Source organism: Garra rufa, chromosome 15 (assembly GCF_049309525.1).
Source record: "Garra rufa chromosome 15, GarRuf1.0, whole genome shotgun sequence".
NCBI classification, from domain to species: domain Eukaryota; kingdom Metazoa; phylum Chordata; class Actinopteri; order Cypriniformes; family Cyprinidae; genus Garra; species Garra rufa.
Window position 1 is genome coordinate 28,124,790 of NC_133375.1, and position 24,338 is coordinate 28,149,127.

The following is a 24,338-nucleotide window of genomic DNA, read 5'->3' on the forward strand; positions in this document are numbered from 1 at the left end:
AGCCACCTTTTTCATTTTAACTAAGTTTAATTTAGGTGAAGGTATTAAATGATGAAACGGTGAAAATATTTCGCGGTTATGAGCTGAATGGGCGGCAAACGGTCGACAGGTGAGGTACAGCAGGTAAACTTGACCTCAGCTCGTTAAACTTGTGCTGCAGCTCGTGCCGGGGGCGGGCGCGTGCCAGCAGTTCTCATGTAAAACAGTGCGTTTCAGGTCTGCCCGCATAGCAAACTGACAGCTTCACTGTACAATGGCACAATGAGGAATGCTAGTGTTCGCTCGGTTTCACCTGAACCCTCCAGGTGATGTCACATCGCGGACCCGAGTAACAGGATCGGGGACATTTCTCCCCTACTTAAACCTGACACATGGAGCGCACGACAGTGGACGCGCTTTTGAAAGGTAAGCGACAGTTTATTGCTTTTTAATCTAAGCGTGTGATCGTCTGCTGTTATCGATTTGAGAGAGTTTATATATGATGCGCATGTGATTCGGTTATTGTAGTGTTTGTTTGCTTTCTCTGTAAGTCTGTGCTGTGCTCCCCTGCCAATTAATTTATTATCCAGAGGATTGACTTTTCCCTGGTGAATGATCCGTGCTCTGCGGGGTAATGACAGGACCAAAGATCCAGTGGTTAAATGTGGTCTCGTTGGTTTTATGATATGTTCAACTACAGCCTGTTTGAATAAGTATTGATCTAAAACGACAGACTTGTCCTTATGCACTGTAAACAATAAAATTCAAATCAGCAAATAGATAAATTGTAAATGACTGTAGTATGACAAATTGGCTAACTGAAAACCTTGTAAGCTCAGGAAAAGGCCATCTGATGTTTAAAATGGCAACAATATCTCTCGCAACGAAAGTAATTTTGCTATACACTTGCTTGCAAAACCTGCTTATGCAAGAAAAACCTGTCAGTTTCAGCTCATCTTAGAATAGAATCTTTTTTAATATTATCCCACTGAGTCGAATCTTTGGATCTGTTCACTAAAAATAGTTGAATGAATGAAAAAAGTTAAACGTAACACCGGTGTGCCCATTTTCGACCCCTACCAAATTATTACCCCCTCCCGTTTAAATCGCTACGTGATTGCCTAATCCTAACCCCACCCCTAATCCTAACCCCTCCCCCACAACCCTAAACCTACCAATACTAGGGGGGTACTAATCTGGCAGGGGTAAGAATTTGGCATAACACCTGTTCACAATTAATTCGTTTTTTTGTGTTAAAGAACCCAAGACGTAGGCTACAGTATGCCAGTGAATAACAATGAGATGTTGAGAAGCTTTTTTAAAATGGCATCAATAACTGTGGGTCGTAGGGTCAGTAGAAGTATTTTTGCTACACTTGAGTGCAAAACCAAAACAGTTCAACATAGGACGGGTTCACAGTAAATTCGTTTTTTTTGTGTGTTAAACAACACAAGACGTACAATTCGTTTTGTGTGATATGAACAACTCATTGAATCATTAACTCGTTTAAAACAGTTTGGACTGAAACAGTTCAATGTAGGACCGTTTTACAATGAATTAGTTTTTTGTCTTAAAGAACACAAGACATACAGTATGGCAATGAATAAAAATGTAAGGTGCTGAGACACATTTTCAAAAATTGCAACAATAACTGCGGGTCGTAGGGTCAATGGAAGTAATTTTTTTTTAACTTGCTTGCAAAACCTGCTTATGTAAGAAAAACCTGTCAGTTTCAGCTCATCTTAGAATAGAATAGGTTTTAAATTATCCCACTGAGTTGAATCTTTGGATCTGTTCATTAAAAAGATTTGTTTTTGTGATATGAACGAGTCATTGAATCATTAACTCAAACGTTTAATACAGTTTTGACCAAAACAGTTCAACGTAGGATGGGTTCACAATAAAATTATTATTATTATTTTTTTGTGTGTGTGTGTGTGTGTGTGTGTGTGTGTGTGTTAAACAACACAAGAAGTACAGTATGGCAATAAATTAAAAAAAATTAAGGTGTTGAGACAGGTTTCAAAATAACAACAATAAATGTGGGTCGTAGGGTCAACGGAAGTCATTTTGCTACACTTGCTTGCAAAACCTGCTTATGTAAGAGAAACGACCCTTAGTTATTGTTGCCATTTTAAACACCAGATGACCTTCTCCTGAGCTTACAAGGTTTTCAGTTAGCCAATGTGTCATATACTAGCCATTTACAATTTATCTCTTTGTTCATTTGAATTTTACTGCTTACAGTGTATAAGGATAAGTCTGCCATTTAAATAAACATTTATTCAAATAGGCTGTAGTTGGACATATCATAAAACCAACAAAACTCCTCGATTCTAACCATTCGATTTGGACGATCACCAGTGTATATTTAACTTTCACTGGTAAAAACGTGCTTTTGAGCTTTGTCTTGTGCTGAGCCAGATAGACGCGCTCAGTGCTTTTAGCCTATATTTAGTCTTTTCAACCAAATAATAATAATGTTTCAGTCTTTTTAATTAATTACTAACAAAAAAATACATTTGTTAAATACACACTGATGTTTGTGAGTTTGTTAAATGTGCTGGTGTGCAAAGAAAGCGTCAAAAAACAACGTATTTTATTCATATAGAATACACATAGTTTTTTTGTGTTAAAGAACACAAAAAAACGGAAGTAATTTTGCTATATTTGCTTGCAAACCCTGTTTATGTAAGAGAAACCTGTCAGTTTCAGCTCACCTTAGAATAGAATAGATTTTGATTATCCCACTGAGTCGAATCTTTGGATCTTTTCACTAAAAAGATTCGTTTTGTGTGATGTGAACAAGTCACTGAATCATTAACTTGTTCGTTTAAAACCGGTTTGACCGAATGGATGGATTCACACTGAATTAAATTTTTGTGTTGAAGAACACAAGGCAATGAATGAAAAATGTAAAGTGTTGGGATGCATTTTCAGACTTATTGTAACTCAAGTGCTTCATTTTTAGAAGCTGTTGTGCGAGAAGCTGCAACAAATTGAGAGATGGAACAAAACGGTTCAAGGGGTCGTTTTTGAACATTGCATTCTCATCTTTTCAGCATTTTGCAGTGCAAAACACGATGCTCAAGTTAAAAAGTTAAACTTAAAAAGAGCGCAGCCGTCAAAGATTAGAATGCAAAAAAAAAAATTCTGTGTAAACAGCTCCTAAGATGTCATCTACCACGTGTTTACATTGAAAAAAACAGTCGAAACCAACATTGTGGAATGCAAAAACATGTTTTTTTTCTTGAAGGTTCCCTTATCCTTTAAAGGGACAGTTCACCTAAAAATGAAAATTCTGGCATTAAATACTCACCCTCATGTTGTTGACCTTTGTTCATCTTTGAAACACAAATTAAGATATTTTTGATTAAATCCAAGCTTTCATGCATAGACAGCTACATAATTGACATATTCAGAGCTCAGAAAGGTGAGAAGGACATTGTTAAAATAGCCATGTGGCAAAAGTGGTTCAACTGTAATGTTAGTGTCTATGCAGCTTCAGAAAGCTCTCGAATTTCATCAAAAATAGCTTAATTTGTGTTCTGAGAATGAACGAAGGTCTTACGGTTTGGAATGACATGAGGGTGAGTAATTCATAACAGAATTTTCATTCTTGGGTGAACTATCCCATTAATAAAACTTGCATGGCTACAAATCTACTAGAGCCTCCAGAAAGGCAGAGATCTACCTTTTGTTCAGTAGCTCCGTTCTGTCACAATAGAGTCTGGAACACTCCTCTCTGTAAAGACAACAAGCGTTAGCACCATGGCAAATGTTTTGTTCTTCAACATACAGTTGTAAGCCACAGACTTTTTGACTTGTCATTACAGTGATTTATAAAACACTCTCTTTCTCTCAGGGATCCCGTCATTCCCGTCCTTTGACAAAATGGCAAGTGTGTTTGCCTACGAGAGCTCTGAAGTGGACTGGTGTGAGGACAACTACAAACATTCAGAGAATGTTGTGGAATATTTCAACACGGTATGAACATAACAGATGAGCCGCAAAGCCCTTTCACATTCTAGTCAGCGTGAATCATTCTCAATCCAACCGTTACCACTGGAGAAGTCCTATTCAAGACATTGTTAAATGTTAACTACACTAATTACTGCAGTCTCCATGCTCAAAGTGCCATGGTTTCATCCAGAAACTACACCCACACTAATGACACATGTACAGTGACTCAGGCAAAATGTTACACCTATCCATGTGCTCAACAGAGACTGAATCCAGTTTTTGTTTATGGGCCTACCCTAGTAACAAATTAATAGTGTAAAAGTCAATGTGACGGCTGTAAAACACACAAGGGAGGCATCATGGGATAGGATTTAAGTTTGAATGTGTCTGATTCCTTAACAAATGTTTTTTTTCCCGCTTTCAGATGAGCAGTTTCATATTCTTTGTGATCTCACCCATAATGCTTTACCTGCTACACCCATATGCCAAGGAAAGAAACCTGGCTGTGCATCTGGTCTGGATCATGATGGTCTTTGTTGGTAAGCGTGACTGTTGAATCTGTAAAGGGTTGTGGCATTAAACCACCAGGGGGCAGCATTGTTCAGTAGCCAGCAAAACTGAAATCCACTGATTCATTATATTTAATTCATATCATTGAATGAATGAAATGTCAGCTGAAGTTTTTGTACACTAGGAGTCAAAAGATTTTTAATGTTTTTTAAAGAATTTTCTTCTGCTCACCAAGCCTACTCTTTCTATTTGAATATATTTTAAAATGTAATGTATTTCTGTGATCAAAGCTACATTTTCAGCATCATTACTCCAGTCTTCAGTGTCACATGATCCTTCAGAAGTCATTCTAATACGCTGATTTGCTGTTCAAGAAACATTTATTATTATTTATTATTATTATTATCAATATTTAAAACAGTACATTGAGTACATTCTTTAGGATTCTTTGATGTACAGAGCGATCTAAAGATCAGCATTTGTCTGAAATAAAAAGCTTTTGTAACATTATACACTATACCATTCAAAAGCTTGGAGTCAGTATATATTTTGGAAAGAAATGATAATTAATTAAATTAATACTTTTATTTAGCAAGGATGCTTTAAATTGATCAAAAGTGATGATAAAGACACATAATGTTGCAAAAGATTTCTATTTCAGATCAGTTCTGTTCTTCTGAACTTTATATTCATCAATGAAACCTGAAAAAATTCTACTCAGCTGTTTTCAACATAACAATAATAATACATGTTTTTCGAGCAGCAAATCAGAATATTAGAATGATTTCTGAAGGATCATGTGACTGGAGTAATGATGCTAAAAATAAATTACATTTGAAAATATATTCAAATAGAAAACTGTTCTTTTAAATAGTAAAAATATTTTAAAACTTCACTGTTCTTCAACTAAATGAGCTTGGGGCTTGGTGAGTAGAAGAGACTTTTGACTGGTATTGTATATTACAAATAAAAATACTACAAATAAAAGAAAACCATTTTTTGAATTATAAAATTGTTATTCTTCTTTTACAGCATTATAAATGTGCATTATAGCAATAATAAAAAATATATATAAAAAAAGTCAGACATGCACACACAGAATAAGCTGACAATGTAGATAAATCTTTAAATGCAAAGCAAAATTGGAAAAAACATGCAAAAATCATGTTTTGCTTAAACCACTTCTGCTGTTGCCACGATAAATCAACTTTTCTGGTCAACTTTCAGGTCAGGTTTAATTGTATTCACCTCCCATTTGACTTCTGTGACACATGTCTAAAAGAAACCGAATATTTAAGCAGACAAATAGTCAATTTTAGAATAAAGCCAGACAAAATGCATCTTTCTCTTTCCACAATGTCTTTCTCACTCCATGGTCTGTTTCTTTTTCTCTTCAGGTATCTTCTCCATTTATTTTCACATGACTTTGAGTTTTATGGGCCAGATGCTGGATGAGCTGTCAATCCTGTGGGTTTTGGCTGTTGGCTACTCCCTGTGGTTCCCACGCAGGCACTTCCCCTCTTTTATTAAGGACAGGTAACTAATTGATATTTTTAATGTTTCGGTTCCATGAGTGGGTACCCTTTGTAAATTCAATTTGTCTGGCTTCCAATGTCACTCGCTTTCAGCTATTTTTAGCTGTACAAAACAGCTTGTTTTGCTGCTTGATATTACAAACCAGTGTGTCTTACCATATTATTTTAATATATTATCTTAATTATAAACAAACAGGTTCGTAGTGCAAACATTTGTACCTTTTACTGCACTACTACTCTTCTCGTCATTTCCCTACAACAGAAAATAAACCGGAAGTCTCGCACATTCACAGAAAATGGCTTACTTCCATCTTGAAAAACAAACTGCATATGGTCTGTTTCTATGTACTGGCATGAACTTGTCTTCCTCCTCTAAAAAAAACACTGTGTCTTCAGTTCTGTAAAAATAGGAGCAATTAAAGGATCCGTTTACAGTCTTTAGTTTGTGTAACAGTAACACTGTTTAACTTGCAGCGTGATATTCTGATCTCACTGTGGGAGAGATGCTTTCCACAGCTTTCCCAGTGGGGTCCAACCAGCCTTGTATTAATATTTAAATAGTTGAAATCTAAATTAAATTAAGTTTTAAACTTGTCCAGATGTCTACTGTCTTGTGAAAGCTTGTAAAGCATTTTGATATTTAAAGGCATATATAATATTATCAAAATATATATTCACTGAAATATTAAAGGGATAGTTCACCCAAAAATGAAAATTACACCATGATTTACTTATCCTCAAGCCATCCTAGATATATATGGCTTTCTTCTTTCAGACGAATGCAATCGGCGTCACAATAAAAAATTTCCTAGCTCTTCTAAAGTTTATAATGGCGGTGAATGGCTGTTGAGATTTTGAAGTCCAATAAAGTACATCTATCCATCATAAAAAGTACTCCACAGGGTGGGTTAATAAAGGCCTTCTGCTAACTGTCATATGCTCCGGTGGTGTAATTTTTTATTTTTGAGTGAACTATCCCTTTAAGCAACATTGACAATAATAAGAAATGTTTCTTGAGTGGCAAAACAGCATATTAGAATAATTTCTGAAGGATCATGTGACACTAAAAACTAGTAATGGCTGCTGAAAATTCTGCTTTGCCATTCCAGGAATAAATGACATTTCAATATATATTTAAATTCAAAATGTTTAAAAAAAAAACTGTGAAGAAGGATTCTTTTCTAAACTGTCCGCAGTCTAAAATTTGGTCTCTTATTCTCTCTTTTGTTCTTTTTTCAGGAGATCATTCGCTCACATGGTCCTGGTCATCACTGTTATAAGCACTCTGTCCTCTTTTGTCAAACCTACAGCCAACGCCTACGCTCTCAACTGCTTCGCCATCCACATCGTCTACTCTCTGTTTGTGCAATTAAGGAGGTAAAGTGTGAATTCATTGCTTCAGCTTTTTCAGATTTCGTTTTAGTCACTATTTATTCACTCTAAGGGTGTTCACACTTGTAGTTCAGTTCGTTCAGTTAGTTTGGTTCATTTGGACTGGACCAAAAAGGAAGCGTTTACACTGGCATTTTTGACAGTGAACCTAAAGATACCAAACCTAAAGGCATAGTGATACTTTCACAACTTGATTGGTCGGGTTGAGTGACGTATATTTTGTGCGTTCGACTTAAAGTGGCTCTGAGTCTGCGGGCTCATTGTTTCGTGTATTTTCACCACCTGCAAACTCACAAAGAGCTCATAAAAAGCACTTTACCTCCTCGTTGCTTCACATTTGCCCTCTGCTCATTTTGTTTTAGATACACCACTTGTTTCCTTCCAGAAATCATGTCGCATAGCGTCGCATCTTGTCAATAATTCCTGTTTTTGGTTAGTTTAAAAGTATTTGGTCTGTGTCGTGTTCATATTTCATATTTCAAACAGCATCAGATTTAGTTTGGTATCAGACCAAGACCCATGGGTTCGGATGACAGCGTTCACACTTACTCAGATGAACCGCACTAACAGAGCAATCGCACCAGAGTTCACTTTATATATCAGACCAAACAGGACAAGTGTGAACACACCCTAAGACTATAAATGCTACTATACAAGACCGGTTTTTATTTCTGGTTTTGACTCTCATTCAATATGGATCGATTTCTCAACAGTTGCACAGATGAGAGAGTTCTGCGTCTGGCCTGGTCGTCCGTTGGCCTGTGGGTTCTGGCTATCTCCTGCTGGCTTAGCGATCGCTTTGGCTGTAGCTTCTGGCAAAAACTGAACTTCTGTTATCTGCATGGTATCTGGTGAGTGAGCCATGATATCCCGCTGAACCCTAAAGGCTACAAAAAAATCATATTTGTTAAGCGAAATTCGAAGACTTTTAGACTGGCACGCTTATCCAGAAACTGTTTTCTCTACCTCTCCGTTTAGGCACATTTTGATTGTGATAGCCACTGCTTATGCTAGCACTTTGATCGCTTACATGGACGCTAGTCTGGAAATCCCTCATTCGCTGCCTGACCTGCAGTACTGGCCACGGAATAACTGGCCTATTGGGCTTCCTTACATAGTCCTCAAAGGCACCGCAAGAACACGGAAGAGATGCTAGCAGGCACGAGAAGATGAAAAGACCCAACATCATATTTAAAGCTAGCTTTAATGCTGATTTAGGACCAGCCTTTACATTTTTAAAATGGTGAATGTATTTATATGGGCAGGAAGAAGCTGATTCTAGATCAGACACTATGAAGAGAAACTTGTTATATGAAACAAATGTTGTGCTGAAATTGTTGCAGTTTCTGGAACTTTCTCTACATTTCTCACAGAACCTGAAACTGAAGTGTGTGTGTGTGTGTGTGTGTGTGTGTGTGTGTGTGTGTGTGTGTGTGTGTGTGACTGAATATTTCTATGCAAGTGACTTCGTATTCTCATCTTTACAAACAACATGCTGTTGTTATGTGAAAATGAATATTTTCACAGTTGTGACAAGACGGAATGTGTGTACAAAACATTCTGCATTTTACTTGATTACGAATCGGAGGCTTTTTAAGACAATTAACTAAGAAAACTGTCATAAGCAACTACTTGATTCATGGGTGAAACTTGAATAATAGTTGTAATAGAAAATGTTAATGATTAATAGTCTGTTCAGAGGAAGAAAATCGTGCTCCTTGTTTGTTCTTTCTGAAATGGTTTTCTCACAGCAAATGGTGCAAACGTATGTTTACAAATGTAATAAGTGGGATTATGTTCATTTTGGTGTGGCATTTTTAAATTTGTAAGTTTACTGTAAAAAATTCTATATTCTGTATCTATATATTGTGTTTTAATTTCTAACTTGCGCTTCGGTGTATGAAATTATGTATATTGATGATGGTGTACCATTCAATGACATCTCTGGAAAAAACTTGACTTGTGACATGAATCAAATGATTTATGTATATTTTTTATATAAATTATGATTGCTGAGACATGGATTTGGTGTGATTTTTTTGAGGGTTTGATATGTTGACATTTAAACATTTTTTTTTTTAAACACCATGACATACACACCAAAATAAAAGCCAAAAACTAGCAAGAGAGAGAAATTATAATGCTGGTTCAAATCCAGGTTATTAATACTTTTGATTCTTTGTGACCGTGCCAAAAACATTCTCTTGACAATAATTTCACGTATTGTTTTTTTTTTCAAGAATGTTTAACTAAAACTTTTTAAATTACAGTTGAAGTCAAAAGTTTACATACATCTTGCAGAATCTGCAAAATGTTAATTATTTTACCAAAATAAGAGGCATCATACAAAATGCATGTTATTTTTTAATGTAGTATTGACCTGAATAAGATATTACTACGGTGGCTGAGAGAGCTCAATGCGCTGCAACTTAAGAAAACACATGCAAACTAGGGCTGGACGATATGGCAAAAATTTATATCACGATATATTTCTTATTTTCGGTCGATACGATATAATTCCAATATCGATATGGACAATATTAAAAAGCCTCAGGAAAAAACTGCCGAGGACACACACACTGGATGTCTGTACCTACAAATGTCTGCAAACTGAATTTGCAAAGTCTATAATACATCCAGGCTCCTCCTATTAAAATTATATAAAAACATTTTTAATAAAAACAATACAAAAACAAAAAAATTATAAGGTTCACTTTTTATTTTTATTTAGCCTTTACAAACAAGAAATGTGAAATAAACTATCACATAAATAAAACTCTCAGACTCAGCTTATTAACAATAATATATTTCCATTTAAACTAGAGCAGGCTGATTATTCATATAAACTTAAACAACAAGCAAACTGCTTCAGCAGTTTTCAGATAAAGAAACAAAAAGAATAAAATAAATAAAGAGTGAGCAACAACAAAAACACATTGCTCTGGCCGGAACAGAAAAGGGGGAAAGAAATCATAAAAATTATGCCACTAGGCCAACTAATTATTAATCCTCTTCCAGAAAGGAGGTCAGGGTTCGCAAAATTTCTAAATCTCTGGTAGCCCTTCGGGCAGGTACTCTTCAGATTTTGGTAGCCCGAAAATTATTTTAACTAGCCCAAATAAAAAAATAAAAAAAACCTTAAATTTAGAAAATTAGATAGGAGTCTAAATGTCAATCAAAAATATTTTCAATACACAAATATCAACAAATATCAAGGAATGAATTTTATTTCACTATTTACAGTGTATGCGGAATTTTTAAATATCAATTTGAGGCAATTTATGACCCTTTTTAAGAGCTGCACAAGTAAAATGAACAGTATGAGTGGGGTTGGACGATGTACGGTATTAAGCCATATTAAGCCATAAAATTACATGATTTACAGTTCAGATTCAGGTTTTTCACAAAAAATCTTATAAAATGGCATTTCAGCCTTTATACCATTAAAAGGAATAAATCGAGTATATAATGTATTATATTTATTTAAAACATAAATATAACTGTCTTAATTGTTTAGATTTTTAGAAAGCACATTAACTTCTTTCACATTTACAACTCTGCGTTTGCTGCATAAAAAACATTGGTTGAGATTTGCAATAATCTGACCATCTGAAAATGTGGACGTGCATATTCATTCTGTCACTAGGTGGCGCTTTAGGAGCGCTGAAATACTACGCTATCCCTAGTAATGGCTGTAAACAAAGCAGCATTAACGCAGTTTTATCAGGCATGAAATGAAAATGCCAACGATACGTTTCTGAGGACAGTCGGCTCCCTTCAGATACATTCATATAAAGACATCAGTGCCGCGTTTTGACTATATATATATATATATATATAAAATTTCAAATATTCAATTTCAAAGTTCAAATGTATATTGAAATATCGGAAATGGGTTTAAAAATCGTATCACCGTTATTGAAAAAAATTCTATCGCGATATATATTGATATCGAATTATTGTCCAGCCCTAATGCAAACAGAAAAAACGACAACAAATTAAGAAAACATCTTCATCAGTTTGACAACACAGGCGCTGCAAATCCTGGGAACGCAAACACAAATACAGAAATGCGCTGCAAACACACGAATGCGCTGCAAATAGCACGGACCACAATGGAAATGTTTCAGGGGGACCTCAAAAAGTGACGATCCCATCTGGGACCTGATTATTATTTGTTCAGTGGCTGTTGGTCAGAGCAGAGGTGTTGTCGGTGAACTAAAAGGTGATAGTTCACCGACAACACCTCTGCTCTGAAAAACAGCCACTGAACAAATAAGCCGTTTCTCAATACCAAGTATGCAAAGTTCGGACTTGCGTCCTTCGTAGTTCGGACTTGGAAGTTTGCCTTGGGAGTACGAACTCCTGAGGACGTGAGGATGCAAGTCCTGTAATTCTGCAAATGGAACAGCAGTGTACTTGGTAACGTCAGTCAGCTCGCCTTTTCTACTCCGGTTATCTTAACTGCTTCACTGTATGTATTTAAGACGAAATATGATATCAACCACCTCTGCCTCTTTTCGTTTTCATTTAAACATATTAATAGCTGCAAAAACGTAGTTAAGGGAATGTACAACATTACAGTGAAACGAAATATTATATCAAACAGCATTGCCTCTTTTCTGTTTCATTTAATGTTAAACATATTCATAGCGACAAAAATGTGGTTCATGCAACGCGTTACAGAACAATAGTTACAATAAAAGGAAGTGATATCAAACACCACTGCCTCTTCAAAATATAAACCACAACTCTCTTTTCGTACTCATTTTAAAAATAATAAAACATATTAATATATGATTTAAGCCAGGGGTTTTCAAACCTGTCCTGGAGCCTCCCCTGCCCTGCACATTTTGTATGTCTCCCTTATTAGGCACACCCAATTCAGGTCTTGCAGTCTCTACTAATGAGCTGATGATTTGAATCAGGTGTATTAGATGAGAGAGACAAGCAAAATGTGCAGGGCAGGGGAGGCTCCAGGACAGGTTTGAAAACCCCTGATTTAAGCTATATGTGCACTGTCTATAATACATCTTTACTCAATGTATAATAAAATGAAACATGACAAGCACAACTCTGCCTTTTTTTGTTAAATGTCAGTTTTAATTAACAATATTAGCCATTATAAAAGTATAAGTATAAAGTATAAGAGACTTATGTAATCGGAAATAAAGACAAAAACAGACAATTAGGTCAAATGCATGCTAAAAAGTAAGCGTTGAATTACGATTGATTAATAATTTATGAAGCATCAGGTCCCAGATGGGTTGTCACTTTTTGAGGTCCCCCTTAAACATTTCCGTTGTGGTCCGTGCTGTTTGCAGCGCGTTCCAGTGTTTGCAGCGCGTTTCCGTATTTGTGTTTGCGTGTGTTTTCTTAAGTTGCAGCGCGTTGAGCTCTCTCGGCCACCGTATATTTCACATAAATACATTTACATATAGTCCACAAGAGAAAATAATAGTTGAATTTATAAAAATGACCCTCATGTGCAACTATTAGAGAAGGTTCAAATACTCACTGATACTTCAGAAGGAAAAAAGATGCATGAAAAGCTGGGGGTGAAAACTTTTTTGAATTTGAATATCAGGGTAAATCTAACTTGTTTTGCCTTCTGGGGAACATGTAAGTATCTTCTTTAACTTCTGAAGGGCAGTACTAAATGAAAAAAAAGATGATATTTAGGCAAAATTAGAAAAATGTATACATCCTTCAAAAGTTTACACCCCTGGCTCTTAAAACATTGTGCCTCCTTCTGAAGCATCAGTGAGCTTTTGAACCTTCTCTAAACGTTGCATATGAGTCGCTTAGTTGTACTCAGTGTGAAAAGATGGATCTCAAAATCATACAGTCATTGTTGGAAAGAGTTCAAATACACAAAAATGCTGAAAAACCAAAGAATCTGTGGGACCTGAAGGACTTTTCTGAAGAACAGTGGGTTTAACTGTTTAGGACAAGGAACAAGGGACTCATGAACAACTATTACTAAACCAAAGACAAAAAAAACAAACAAACAAAAAAAAACAGCTGTGGATCATTCAGGTAACAACACAGTATTAAGAATCATGCATATGTAAACTTTTGAACAGGGTCATTTTCATTAAATCAGCTATTATTTTCTCTTGTGGACTATATGTAAACATGTTTTATGTGAAATATCTCATTCAGGTCAGTACTAAATAAAAAAACAACAACATGCATTTGTATGATCCCTTTTATTTTGGTAAAATAATTAACATTTAGCAGATTCTGCAAGGTGTGTGTAAACTTTTGACTTCAACTGTATGTCCTCCAATCTAAAATTCTAATACCATGGCATTTTATTTTTGTGTTTTACAATTGTTTTACTGTTACTGTTTTTAATTTAGCTAAAAAGCCTATAATAGGCTGTTCAAAGTCAGATTTCATTGTAACAACTTTCCCCATTATAGTGTGACAACATGCCCCGCTACTGAGTCAACGTGTTAAATCAACTTTATTTTTCCTTAGCAATAACGGTGGAAATGTAAATAGGCTAGTTTTATTGTAGCCAAGATCTTATTAGTGCCTATTCAGAAAAAATACACCATATACTATAGTAAAAAGTCTGACAACTAGCCTAGTCTGCCATACATTAAATTAGTCCCTTCAAATGGCAAGTGAAAACACTAGGCATTAATTATTTATTGTAATCCCCCTAATTAAACACAGAGAACAGAGGCATGCCCTCAACCGACCAATCACAACACAGCTGTGCGTAACATGGTTTGTTTTCAAGTGCGAAATTAAAAATGATTCATGGAAAAATAACAGAATGAATGCTAAACAGCGCTACCAGACTGCAAAAACAAAAACATCCTATCGGTTCGGCTAATCTCTAATTATTACCTACCAGTACAGGCAGCCCGTGGGAAGTCCCGCCCGCCGCGTTCCGCGATTGGCTGACCGGCATAAAGCGCATCCTAAACGGCATCTGATTGGCCACAAGCGCTTTCTGTTTTGGGTGCATGCCAGAGGTCCGGAGAGGGGAGGGGAACCGTCTAGTTTCCGGTTTTGGGCTGGAATTGACACACAATGAGGAGTCGGGAGCAGCCGCTCAAAAGCCTTCTGTAAATAAACAGGACCTTCATCAGGCCGGCGAACTATGGAGAATCAGGTAGAGTACGAAACGCTTTTGCTGTTGCATAGAGTGAAGTCAACTTTTGTAAGCGCGGGCTTAGAGAAATCCACCATTGAAACTGAATGTGGACACTTGGGGCTCGTGAAAGCAGCGGATCGGACCCATATAACCCCCTCCCTCCTCCCTCCTCTCAGCTATCTGACTCGAGCTGGCCACGCATATTAAAGCTACATCGGTATTTGGGGACATCAGCTCAGCCTAAAGGGCTGGATGCGTGCGGCAGCTTTTGCACTAGGCAAGTCGTGCGTGCACCAGCACAAACACAAAGGAGAGTGGTTTTGTCCTGTGCTTCTCTGGCCCGGGAGTCACTACAGTCTGCGGCTTTTATTAGAGGAAATGAGGAACATGCATTTTCATGCACTAGTGTTCCTGACAGAGCATTCAGGCTGAGGGCATTGCACAGGTCTGCTCCGAGGGTGGGGGTTCCTGATGGGCTCCTGAAGCGGGAATCTGTCTTCTTCCAAGGCTAATTAATTGCCCTTTTTATGCAATATGATTTATGAGCGGCAGCAGTGATCATATGCTGTAGATGAATATCATTGCATTAACATGCTGGCTATTATTACACGTTCTGCCTTGTGTCTGTGCTCTGCAGTAGCTTAATTGCATTTGCTGCTACTACATAAACCTATATTATCATTGTAAACTTGTTACTAGTAGTAGTATTGAATGTGTCCTAATAGGAATATTTTTGAACTACGGTTAATAGTAATAAAATGGGAGCTCTAATAAGATTTCAGCATTTATTTTAGCATTGTATCAACTTATTACTATAGCTGCCACAGTTAAGTGTAAAGTCTATAAAAATATTATTATGGAATCTTTCTTAATAGCATTTGGTATGCTGACATAAAATACGACTGCCATTGTAAATGTAGACCTCACGTTTTGGTCAGTTACTCGGATAAGCGGTCATATTGGCGATACTCTGATGTAAACAACAGAATGGATTGCATGGGTAATGTACTACTGAATACATTGTTGTTCGAATTTATGTCTAAACCACAGAAAAAATGTGTGGAAGCAACTAAATCATATAGAGAAGGGCAAAATATTTTGACAAACTAAAGTTAATAGGTGGTAATGATACATACGAGCAGTATTAATTAAGATATTATCATATAATTACCTAATATATGTATAACTACCTGACTGGAAATGATAAGAACAAACACAAATGTTGTCAGGATTCTTGCTCTGAAAATCCTGGTTCCGTTTTGCCAACCACAAACGCCTTTTGTTCCTCAGACAGTTTTTTCCAATCTTCTCTTTGATTAGTTATAACTTTTAGCAGTCTATAGTACTCCAAATGTTTTTCCCGGTCTGACCGATTAGTACAGCCCAAAACATGACAACAATTGAACATTTTCAGCAGCAATAATCAGTGAGTATATGTGAGAAGTATGTGAGTTCTGTTCCGTTCAGTGCCATTGTTTACGTTCAGTGCTGCAGATTGATGACACATTGTAAAAACACTCTATATTTCATTACATGTTATTACATGTTTACTGTTTTGTTTTTACAAAATATGTTTTTAACATTTATAAAATGAACTACCGTAATGTTAGTACTGGGGGACATCTCAAACCGAAAAAGCCTAATTTAATTATAAATCTGTTTATTCAATGTGATTTTAAGAAGGCAGGTTGTAAACTTAAGTTTTATACCTCAACGTCTCAAGTAATGAAAGATTTTCTTGAAATATAGTTGATGTGCTTGTTACATTCATTCATGTTTTCCAAACTGGATCTTTGACAACAGCATTGCGGCAACTCTTCAGAGATTTGTTGTTTTGTCGTTTGCCTGTTGGCTTCCACGTGACCTGCTTGTATTTTTACCGTGCTTGACTGATAATCTGTATCGTAGCAGTGACCTGAGAGAAATCCAGTCTGCCACTTTTGTGTCTGTTTTGTGTTTTCTAACAAAACGTGATGCGGGTCTTGTGAGAGCAGGAGCCAGTAGTGGTTGCTTGTCCTTCTGTTTAATCTACTTCTTTTCAAAAAGGCCTTTTGATCTTTATACCCCCCTTCACTAGGATTAACGTGGTCATGTGTTGAACCTCTTATACGTCTCCTGTCTGTCCCATGTCGTCTTCATATTCGGGTGGTCATGTTCCTCTCAGGCGGGGTTGGAAAGGCTTTTATGTTGGTGTTTGTAATCGTTACCTCAAAGCAAGTTGCTGTGACAAATTACAAATGGCAAGTTCTGGAAAAAGAGTGTTGCCGTTGAGGGTAACTAGGCTTTTGTCTCACTGTCTGTCTACATATGTGAGTGAATGAGAGATGGACTCACAGGGGTTATTCTAAAGTCTGGCAGCGTCAGGATCTGGCTGGCAGGTTTTGGCATTAGAGAAGTGGAAGTGTCGGCCAACGCAGCGAATTAAAGTGCATTACGGTGACAAGACAGCCAGCCAATAAGATTTTCTTTCCACTCGTTCTTCTGCTTACAATCTTTCAGAAAAGCCCAAAAGCACATCTCAGTCTTGTTCTTTATTCTGGTTCTTCAGTCTCCACTAGTTCAGGGACTCGAGTCAACGGCAGCTGAGCATCTCTGGGCACCTGAACCCAGTCTGGCCCGTCTCCACCCTATGTGGGCAGTGTTCATTTTTCCTGGCTGCTTTTCAAGGAATTCCCTTGATGGCTTTTTCTGGCCATTTGGCAGAACCATCCGATGATACAGATGATTAGCTTGAGCATGTGTATGAAAGTTATTCTTATTTAGATTTTGGTGCCTAGAGACCTTTTTAAGTAACTCTTCTGTGCTATATCAATAATAGTTTTCAGCTATATGAATTCACTCAATTAAAAGTCTTCTTGCAAAGAAAATAGCCTACAGCTTGATGATATATCAGCATGCTAGAATTCTCAAGGTTATGTTACACCTTTTTTGTCTTTTGTTTTAGGAGTGCACAAAAAACGTATTCATAAAGGGCACCATTACAATTTTTTTTTTAATGAAAATATGCTATATATATTTTAAAGTAAAAACATTCAGTTTGCCTTTTAAATGAAGAAAAAAACTTTATATAAATAAATAATATCTTATATTTTATATTATATTATAATTTTATACATTGTATTAGCATTTTAAGTATTCAAATATTAGATGTTTACTAAAATCCTTCTATTATCTATTGAAACCCACAATAATATATAAATATTAGTAAGCTTAATATATTTAAAATAATCATTTATTGGGTACTTTCAATTGGGAGGTGGCTGTCCCGAACCCTAACCCCTTTCAACTTACGAAAATTATATTATTGAAATGATCAGTTTTTTTTCTTTGTTTTTGATTCTTTTAAAAAGTGAAGTTCTACATATATCTATATATTTATTTTTATTTTTTTGTAAATTATGAAACTTTTCGTGCCACTAATGAAACTGTTTATTGGCTGAGACTGTTTTTAACTACTACACCACATTTATGAAATATTTGTGTGTCACACTTTCTCATATTTACAAGGTGTGAGTAGATGGGTCAGGTTTTGAGGTAAATACGTTCAAAAGTCTGGAAAAACTGTCTAACTTTAAGGAACGTCACTACCGAAAACCTTTTTTCTGCAGTTAAGCACACTTTTTTGGGAGTTATTCCATAACATTTAGTTTTTTAATGTGTACCATTGTTCAGAACTGTGCTAGCTAACCATGTGCTGATTAGCATATTTTAGCAATGTTAAAAACTAATCTAAAGTTGTCATACTGAAACAGTCTCTCTACTGAAACATTTGGTGGAGTTTCTAGGGGTGTTATCCCATAAAATTATCACTACCGGGACAGTCACAACCTAAACATGTAATCATGGTTTTGGTAGTGACAAAAGGGAACACACAATCCTTTTTTGGGGGGAAATAAACCAAACTGTACTAAAATTATGCATTTTGTTTCTATTTTAGTATGTTTTAGTATGTGAGTTAACATTCTGTAATGTGATGTGGTCGCTACCAAAGCATTACTGTCACTACCGAAACATGGGATGTTTGGTCAGAAATAAAGTATACTGAATTATTAGTTAAGATGTTATGATAGTTTTTGGTTCAATGTGTATTTAAACTAATGAATCCTTAACTTTGAAATTAGTATGATCAACTCTTTTAGCCTTTTACAAAGAAAAACTGGATTCAAAATACAACAAATCTCATAAATCACACTTGAAATATTGGTAAAATTGTCATTATTATTGATTTACCTCTGAAAACTTTTAAATAGAAAAAAATATATTTACACATGCAGAAGATGTAAGCAAAATCTTAATAGGTCAATATAACCTTTTTTATTAAATGATATATTACAGTGTTTCGGTAGTGACAACTTTGGGGAGAGGACAAATATTCCAAAACTTTCTGAAAATATAATATGAGAATTACTAAAAATGTGTACCTTGGATATTATGCAATTTGCAAACAAATTTTTTTTTCAAGATGTTTCCAACTCTGACTTTGGGCCAGTTCTAAAGAATGGCCCATATACATTTTTTTTAAACTGTTGCTATAATTGAATACATTCAAAATCTGTCATATTTATTTATTTAAACAAATAAGATTCTTGGGCTCAAAGCTGAGTTTTAAACAGCCATTACTCCAGTCTTACTTGACTTTTCAGAAATCTTTCAAATATGCTCTTTCGATGCTCACTGACTGTGATAATAACTGTGACACAGCTGAAAATGATTATGCTACTCAATGTTTTTAGGATTCAGGATTCTTTCGTGAATAGAAAGTTAAAAGCATTTTTTAAACAGAAATGTTTTATAACAATTTTTGTTGCAAAACAATAATTTTTCTGTATCTAATGATGCTTTTAGTATTAAAAATCATATTTGACTTCATACTAAATAATAGATTTGCAGATTTGACAGTGTCCGCAAGTTCTCCTTGACTTCAACTGAACTGCCTTATTGAAGCATTTAATCAATATGTGTTTCTCTGTTTGCAGTGCACGGTTCAGGTAAAGCTTGAGTTGGGTCACAGGGCCCAGTTGAGGAAGAAGGCGACGTCAGAGGGCTTCACCCATGATTGGATGGTGTTTGTGCGAGGCCCTGAGAACAGCGACATTCAGCACTTTGTGGATAAAGTCGTCTTCCGGCTGCACGAGAGCTTTCCTAAACCCAAGAGGGGTAAATTTCACAACTTCACAAATAAGATATTGCACCACTCACAGTTCAATCTTCAAAAACCAACCTTTTATGAGATCCACATGACATGTTGCATACGTGACCCTGGACCACAAAACCAGTCTTAAGTAGCATGGGTATGTTTGTAGCAATAGCCAAAAATACATTTTATGGCCGATTTTCTCATTTTTTTGCACCCTCAGATTTCAGATTGTCAAATATTGTCCTATCCTACCAAACCATGCGTCAATGGAAAGCTCATTTATTCAGCTTTCAGATAATGTATAAATCTCACTTATGGCTGGTTTTGTGGTCCAGGGTCACATCTAACAAAGAGCAGCATGCTTCTTTCTTGTAATATTTATGAGTTGGCTCAAAATTGGCTTGGGACCACACTAACTTCTAGCACTTTGGTGTTGATACTCAGTCAGTGCTGAAAGCTACAAATAAACAGCCTCAGATGCCTGGAGAAATGAAACTACTGTCAGCAGATTAAACATCAACCCATTTTACTTGTCACATGTCTTGGATTAACAGGTCTAAAATCAAAGTTAGCATTTTATATTCACATTCCTTTCTGATAAAATGGACAGAGGAAACACTGATTCCAAGATTTGTTTGCAAAATTAATTTATTGTTTGTGAATATCAATTGGGTTATGCAGATGTTGCTTGGTAACCTTCCTGGAGTGTCCAGTCAAGTAATTTTAATAAATATTCATGAATTGTGTCTTCACCATAGTCGGATTCTCGAATTGGCAGCTGATCAGTGCACACTTAACAGCATGTGCCTTTCAACCAATCAGTTAGGCCTACTGAGTAAACATGATGTAACATAATTAATATTCATGAGTAAAGCCTTCATTTTCCTGTTTGTAAATGAAAGCTCCAACAGGAAAGTGAAACCACTCTTGTTAATAACATTATGAAATATTAAATAATACCTATAGGGATAGTTCTCCCAAAAATGACAATTTTGTTACGAGTTACTCACCTATAAGACCTTTGTTTATCTTTGGAACACAAATTTAAGATATTTTTGATGAAATCCAAGAGCTTTCTGACCATCAATAGACAGTAATGCCACTGAAATTTTATGTTATGAAGCTATGAGAATACTTTTTGTGCATAAAGAAAACAAAAATAACTTTATTCAACAATTTCTTCTCTTCTGTGGCATTCTTCTCGTAGCTTCATAAAATTACAATTGAACCACTGATGTCACATGGACTATTTTAATGATGTCCTTACTACCTTTCTGTGCCTTGAATGTGTCAGTTGCGTTGCTGTAAATACAGGGTCAGAAAGCTCTCAAATTTCATAAAAAATATCTTCATTTGTGTTCTAAAGATGAATGAAGGTCTTATGGGTTTGGAACGGCATAAGTAAGGGATAATGTACAGGCAGCCGGTAGTTATCGCAGAAATAAGCCCCGACAGTGTGATCTGTGTACATTATCCCGCTTATTACACGGCTACTTGCCACATAAGGAAAAAAACTGGACATGAATATGAATTTGAAACCTTTAAAACGTTAGTAAGACAATTTAAATAGATTAATGTCGAAATTTTCCATTGTTAATTGTGGTTGTCCAGTGTTTGTCACAAGATGGCGCCAAACGGTAATCTTTGTTGGCAAGGAGGGATTTTAAACATACAAGTAGTACCGGCTATGCGTTATTACTTTGGAGTGGTGATTATTTGAAAAGAACAAACCTGCAAATGTCTCAATTGACCAATCAGAATCAAGCATTCCAAAGAGCCGTGTAATAAGGATGAGTAATAAATGACAGAATGTTTATTTTTGAGTGAACTATCCCTTTAATTATCTTCTATAATACATTACCGTTTAAAAGTTAAAGTTATGCTTTTTTTTATTAGATTGATTGCTTTTATTCGGCATGTAAATATTAAATTGATCAAAAGTGACAGTAGAGACATTTGTAATGTTACAAAATATTTCTATTTTAAATTAACACTGTTCTTTTGAACTTTCTATTTATCAGAAACTGTTTCACAAACATATTAAGCAGCTGTTTTCAACATAGATAATAGTAAGAAATGTTCCTCGAGCACCAACTTTACATATTAAAATGATTTCTGAAGGACCATGTGACACAATGAAGACTGGAGTATTGATGATAAAAACGCAGCCATCACAGGAATAAATTAAAATGTAAAATATATTCAAATAAAAAACTATTATTTTAAATGGTTGAAATATTTCACAATAATACTGTTTTACTGTAGTTTTGATGAAATAAATGCAGGCTTGGTGAGAGGCTTCTTTCAAAAACTTTAAAAATCTTGCCAACCCAAAACTTTTAAATAGTGTATGTAAGTATAAATAATTACATTCAATAGTAATGAATTATATTGTTGTATGCAGTAATTTTAAGTGAAATATTTTTTATTTTATTTGCAGTGTGTAAGGAGCCACCATACAAGGTTGAGGAGTCGGGATATGCTGGATTTCTGATGCCCATAGAGGTCTACTTCAAAAATAAGGTGAGGTATCTTAGGCTTCATTTACACTATTATAAAATCTGATTTTTTTTTTGCTCACATCTGACACAGATCTGAATTCTTTGCACGCTTGTAAACACACAAATCCACACAATATCTGTATTTTATTATTATTATTTATATATATTTTTTCATCCCATCTGAGCTACTTCCAAATGTGTTTTTTACTCAGATATATCCAATATCTGGACATCCGATCTATGTCTAAACACACATAGGCTATCCGATTCCCCTCAGAACTCCAAGCCAACACAATGTGAGGGCGACACATTTGCCCATAAAGATAGCATGCTATATGCTTTTTTTATTGAGGTGGAAACTTTTAATATAAATTGCTCAACATTCAGGTTTTTCAATGCCTTTTCAACATTATATTTCTCAGCTATGTGGTGATAAGCTGTTTTTGTAATTAAACCAACAAGCTTCAATAGACTCTCTCAGTGGTGTGGTGAAGGGTATACGCAGGTATATGGCGTACACCCACTTCTTTATCAGGCGGCTTTGCATATACCCACTTCTAAGTCCCCTCTGATGCGCATCATTCAGTAGTGTCCTGCATTAGACAAAATCATGACAGTCCACTACATCCAGTCATATGTGAATTAATCTAAATATTTGCTAAAAACACCCAATGAAGACAGTTCATAAATGAAGCGTATACCCACTTCTCCAGGCACCACTACACCACTGCTCTCTCTCTCTCTCTCTCACTCTCTCTCTCTCACTCTCTTTCTCTCGTTAATTCATTCAAATTCATTCAAATAAATATGTGACCCTGGACCACAATACCAGTCATAAGGGTCAATTTTTTGAAACTGAGATTTATACATGATCTGAAAGCTAAATAAATAAGCTTTCATTGATGTATGGTTTGTTCGGACAATGTGACCCTGGACCACAAAACCAGTCATAAGTGTCAATTTTTTGAAATTAAGATTTAGACATCATCTGAAAGCTGAATAAATAAGCTTTCCATTCATGTGTGGTTATAGTTTGTTAGGATATGACAATATTTGGCCAATATACAACTATTTGAAAATCTGGAATCTGAGGGTTGAAAAATCAAAATATTGAGAAAATTGCCTTTAAAGTTGTCCAAATGAACTTCTTATTAATGCATATTAGTAATCAAAAAATAAGTTTTGACATATTTACGGTAGGAAGTTTACAAAATATCTTCATGGAACATGATCTTTACTTAATATCCTAATGATTTTTTGGCATAAAAGAAAAATCAATAATTTTGACCCATACAGTGTATTTTTGGCTATTGCTACAAATATACCTGTGCTACTTAAGACTGGTTTTGTGGTCCAGGGTCACATATACAACCATTTAAAAATCTGGAATCTGAGGGTGCAAAAAAAAACAAAATATTGAGAAAATCGCCTTTAAAGTTGTCCAAATGAAGTTCTTAGCAATGCATGTTATTAATCCAAAATTACATTTGGATATATTTACAGGAGTAAATTTACTAAATACCTTTATGGAACATTTACTTAATATCCTAATGATTTTTGGCATACAAATTGCTACAAATAGACCTGTGCTACTTTAGACTAGTTTTGTGGTCCAGGGTCACATATAATCTTGCAGCACTACTTTATTTCACTTCAGAATTCTATATTTGACAAGCTGTAGATAAAATTAAAAAGGAAACTTACTGTTATTTTCTGGTCTTTATCAATTCAGTCAGATTTTGTGCTGCAACACCTCCATGGCAGCTGTAGTCCATGCTGGCAAATAATAATGGCCTTTCGACCCGAATTATATTAAAACTTATATTAAAACCCGTGAGTCTACGATTTGCATAGTAAAGCGATTACCGACAGTCAATTTGAGTGGGAATTAATATAAACACAGATATTGGATACCATTCGTGTCTAAAAAGATCAGATCTGTGCATTAAGACTTTAGTCTCTTCCTGCAGCTCTTCTGTCCTCTGTTGCTGTTCTGTAGTTATTTCTATTTTTCACATTTTAATTCTCATACATCCCCTTCTCTCTGTGACTCATCTGAGTATCAGCTTCTCTTCCTCTGTCTTGTCATTTGTGAACTTCCCCTCAATGACATTAAACAGGCAACGTAGAGTAGAGTATGCAGAGAAGAATGATTTGCCTTATGATCAGAGCAGTATAATGCGAAACAATTACACTCGCTTTTTCAA

General features: G+C 35.6%; 2 protein-coding genes across 3 annotated transcripts in view; both read left to right on the forward strand.

Moving 5' to 3' along the window:
* Positions 1 to 266: 266 nt before the first annotated feature.
* Positions 267 to 9,340, forward strand: acer1 (alkaline ceramidase 1). Its single transcript, XM_073819761.1, has 7 exons — positions 267 to 405; positions 3,845 to 3,966; positions 4,367 to 4,481; positions 5,850 to 5,988; positions 7,227 to 7,364; positions 8,093 to 8,230; positions 8,358 to 9,340. The coding sequence occupies exons 1-7, from the start codon at positions 372 to 374 to the stop codon at positions 8,533 to 8,535; spliced, it is 864 nt and encodes a 287-aa protein (XP_073675862.1). The 5' UTR covers positions 267 to 371; the 3' UTR covers positions 8,536 to 9,340.
* A 5,073-nt stretch (positions 9,341 to 14,413) lies between these two features.
* mllt1a (MLLT1 super elongation complex subunit a) overlaps positions 14,414 to 24,338 on the forward strand; it is a 29,374-nt gene continuing 19,449 nt past the window's right edge. For both annotated transcript variants that reach the window (XM_073818936.1, XM_073818937.1), the window contains exons 1-3: positions 14,414 to 14,511; positions 19,470 to 19,650; positions 22,071 to 22,153. In XM_073818936.1, the coding sequence (XP_073675037.1) occupies positions 14,500 to 14,511; positions 19,470 to 19,650; positions 22,071 to 22,153 (276 nt within the window). In that variant the 5' untranslated portion in view covers positions 14,414 to 14,499. The remainder of the gene's footprint in view (positions 14,512 to 19,469; positions 19,651 to 22,070; positions 22,154 to 24,338) is intronic.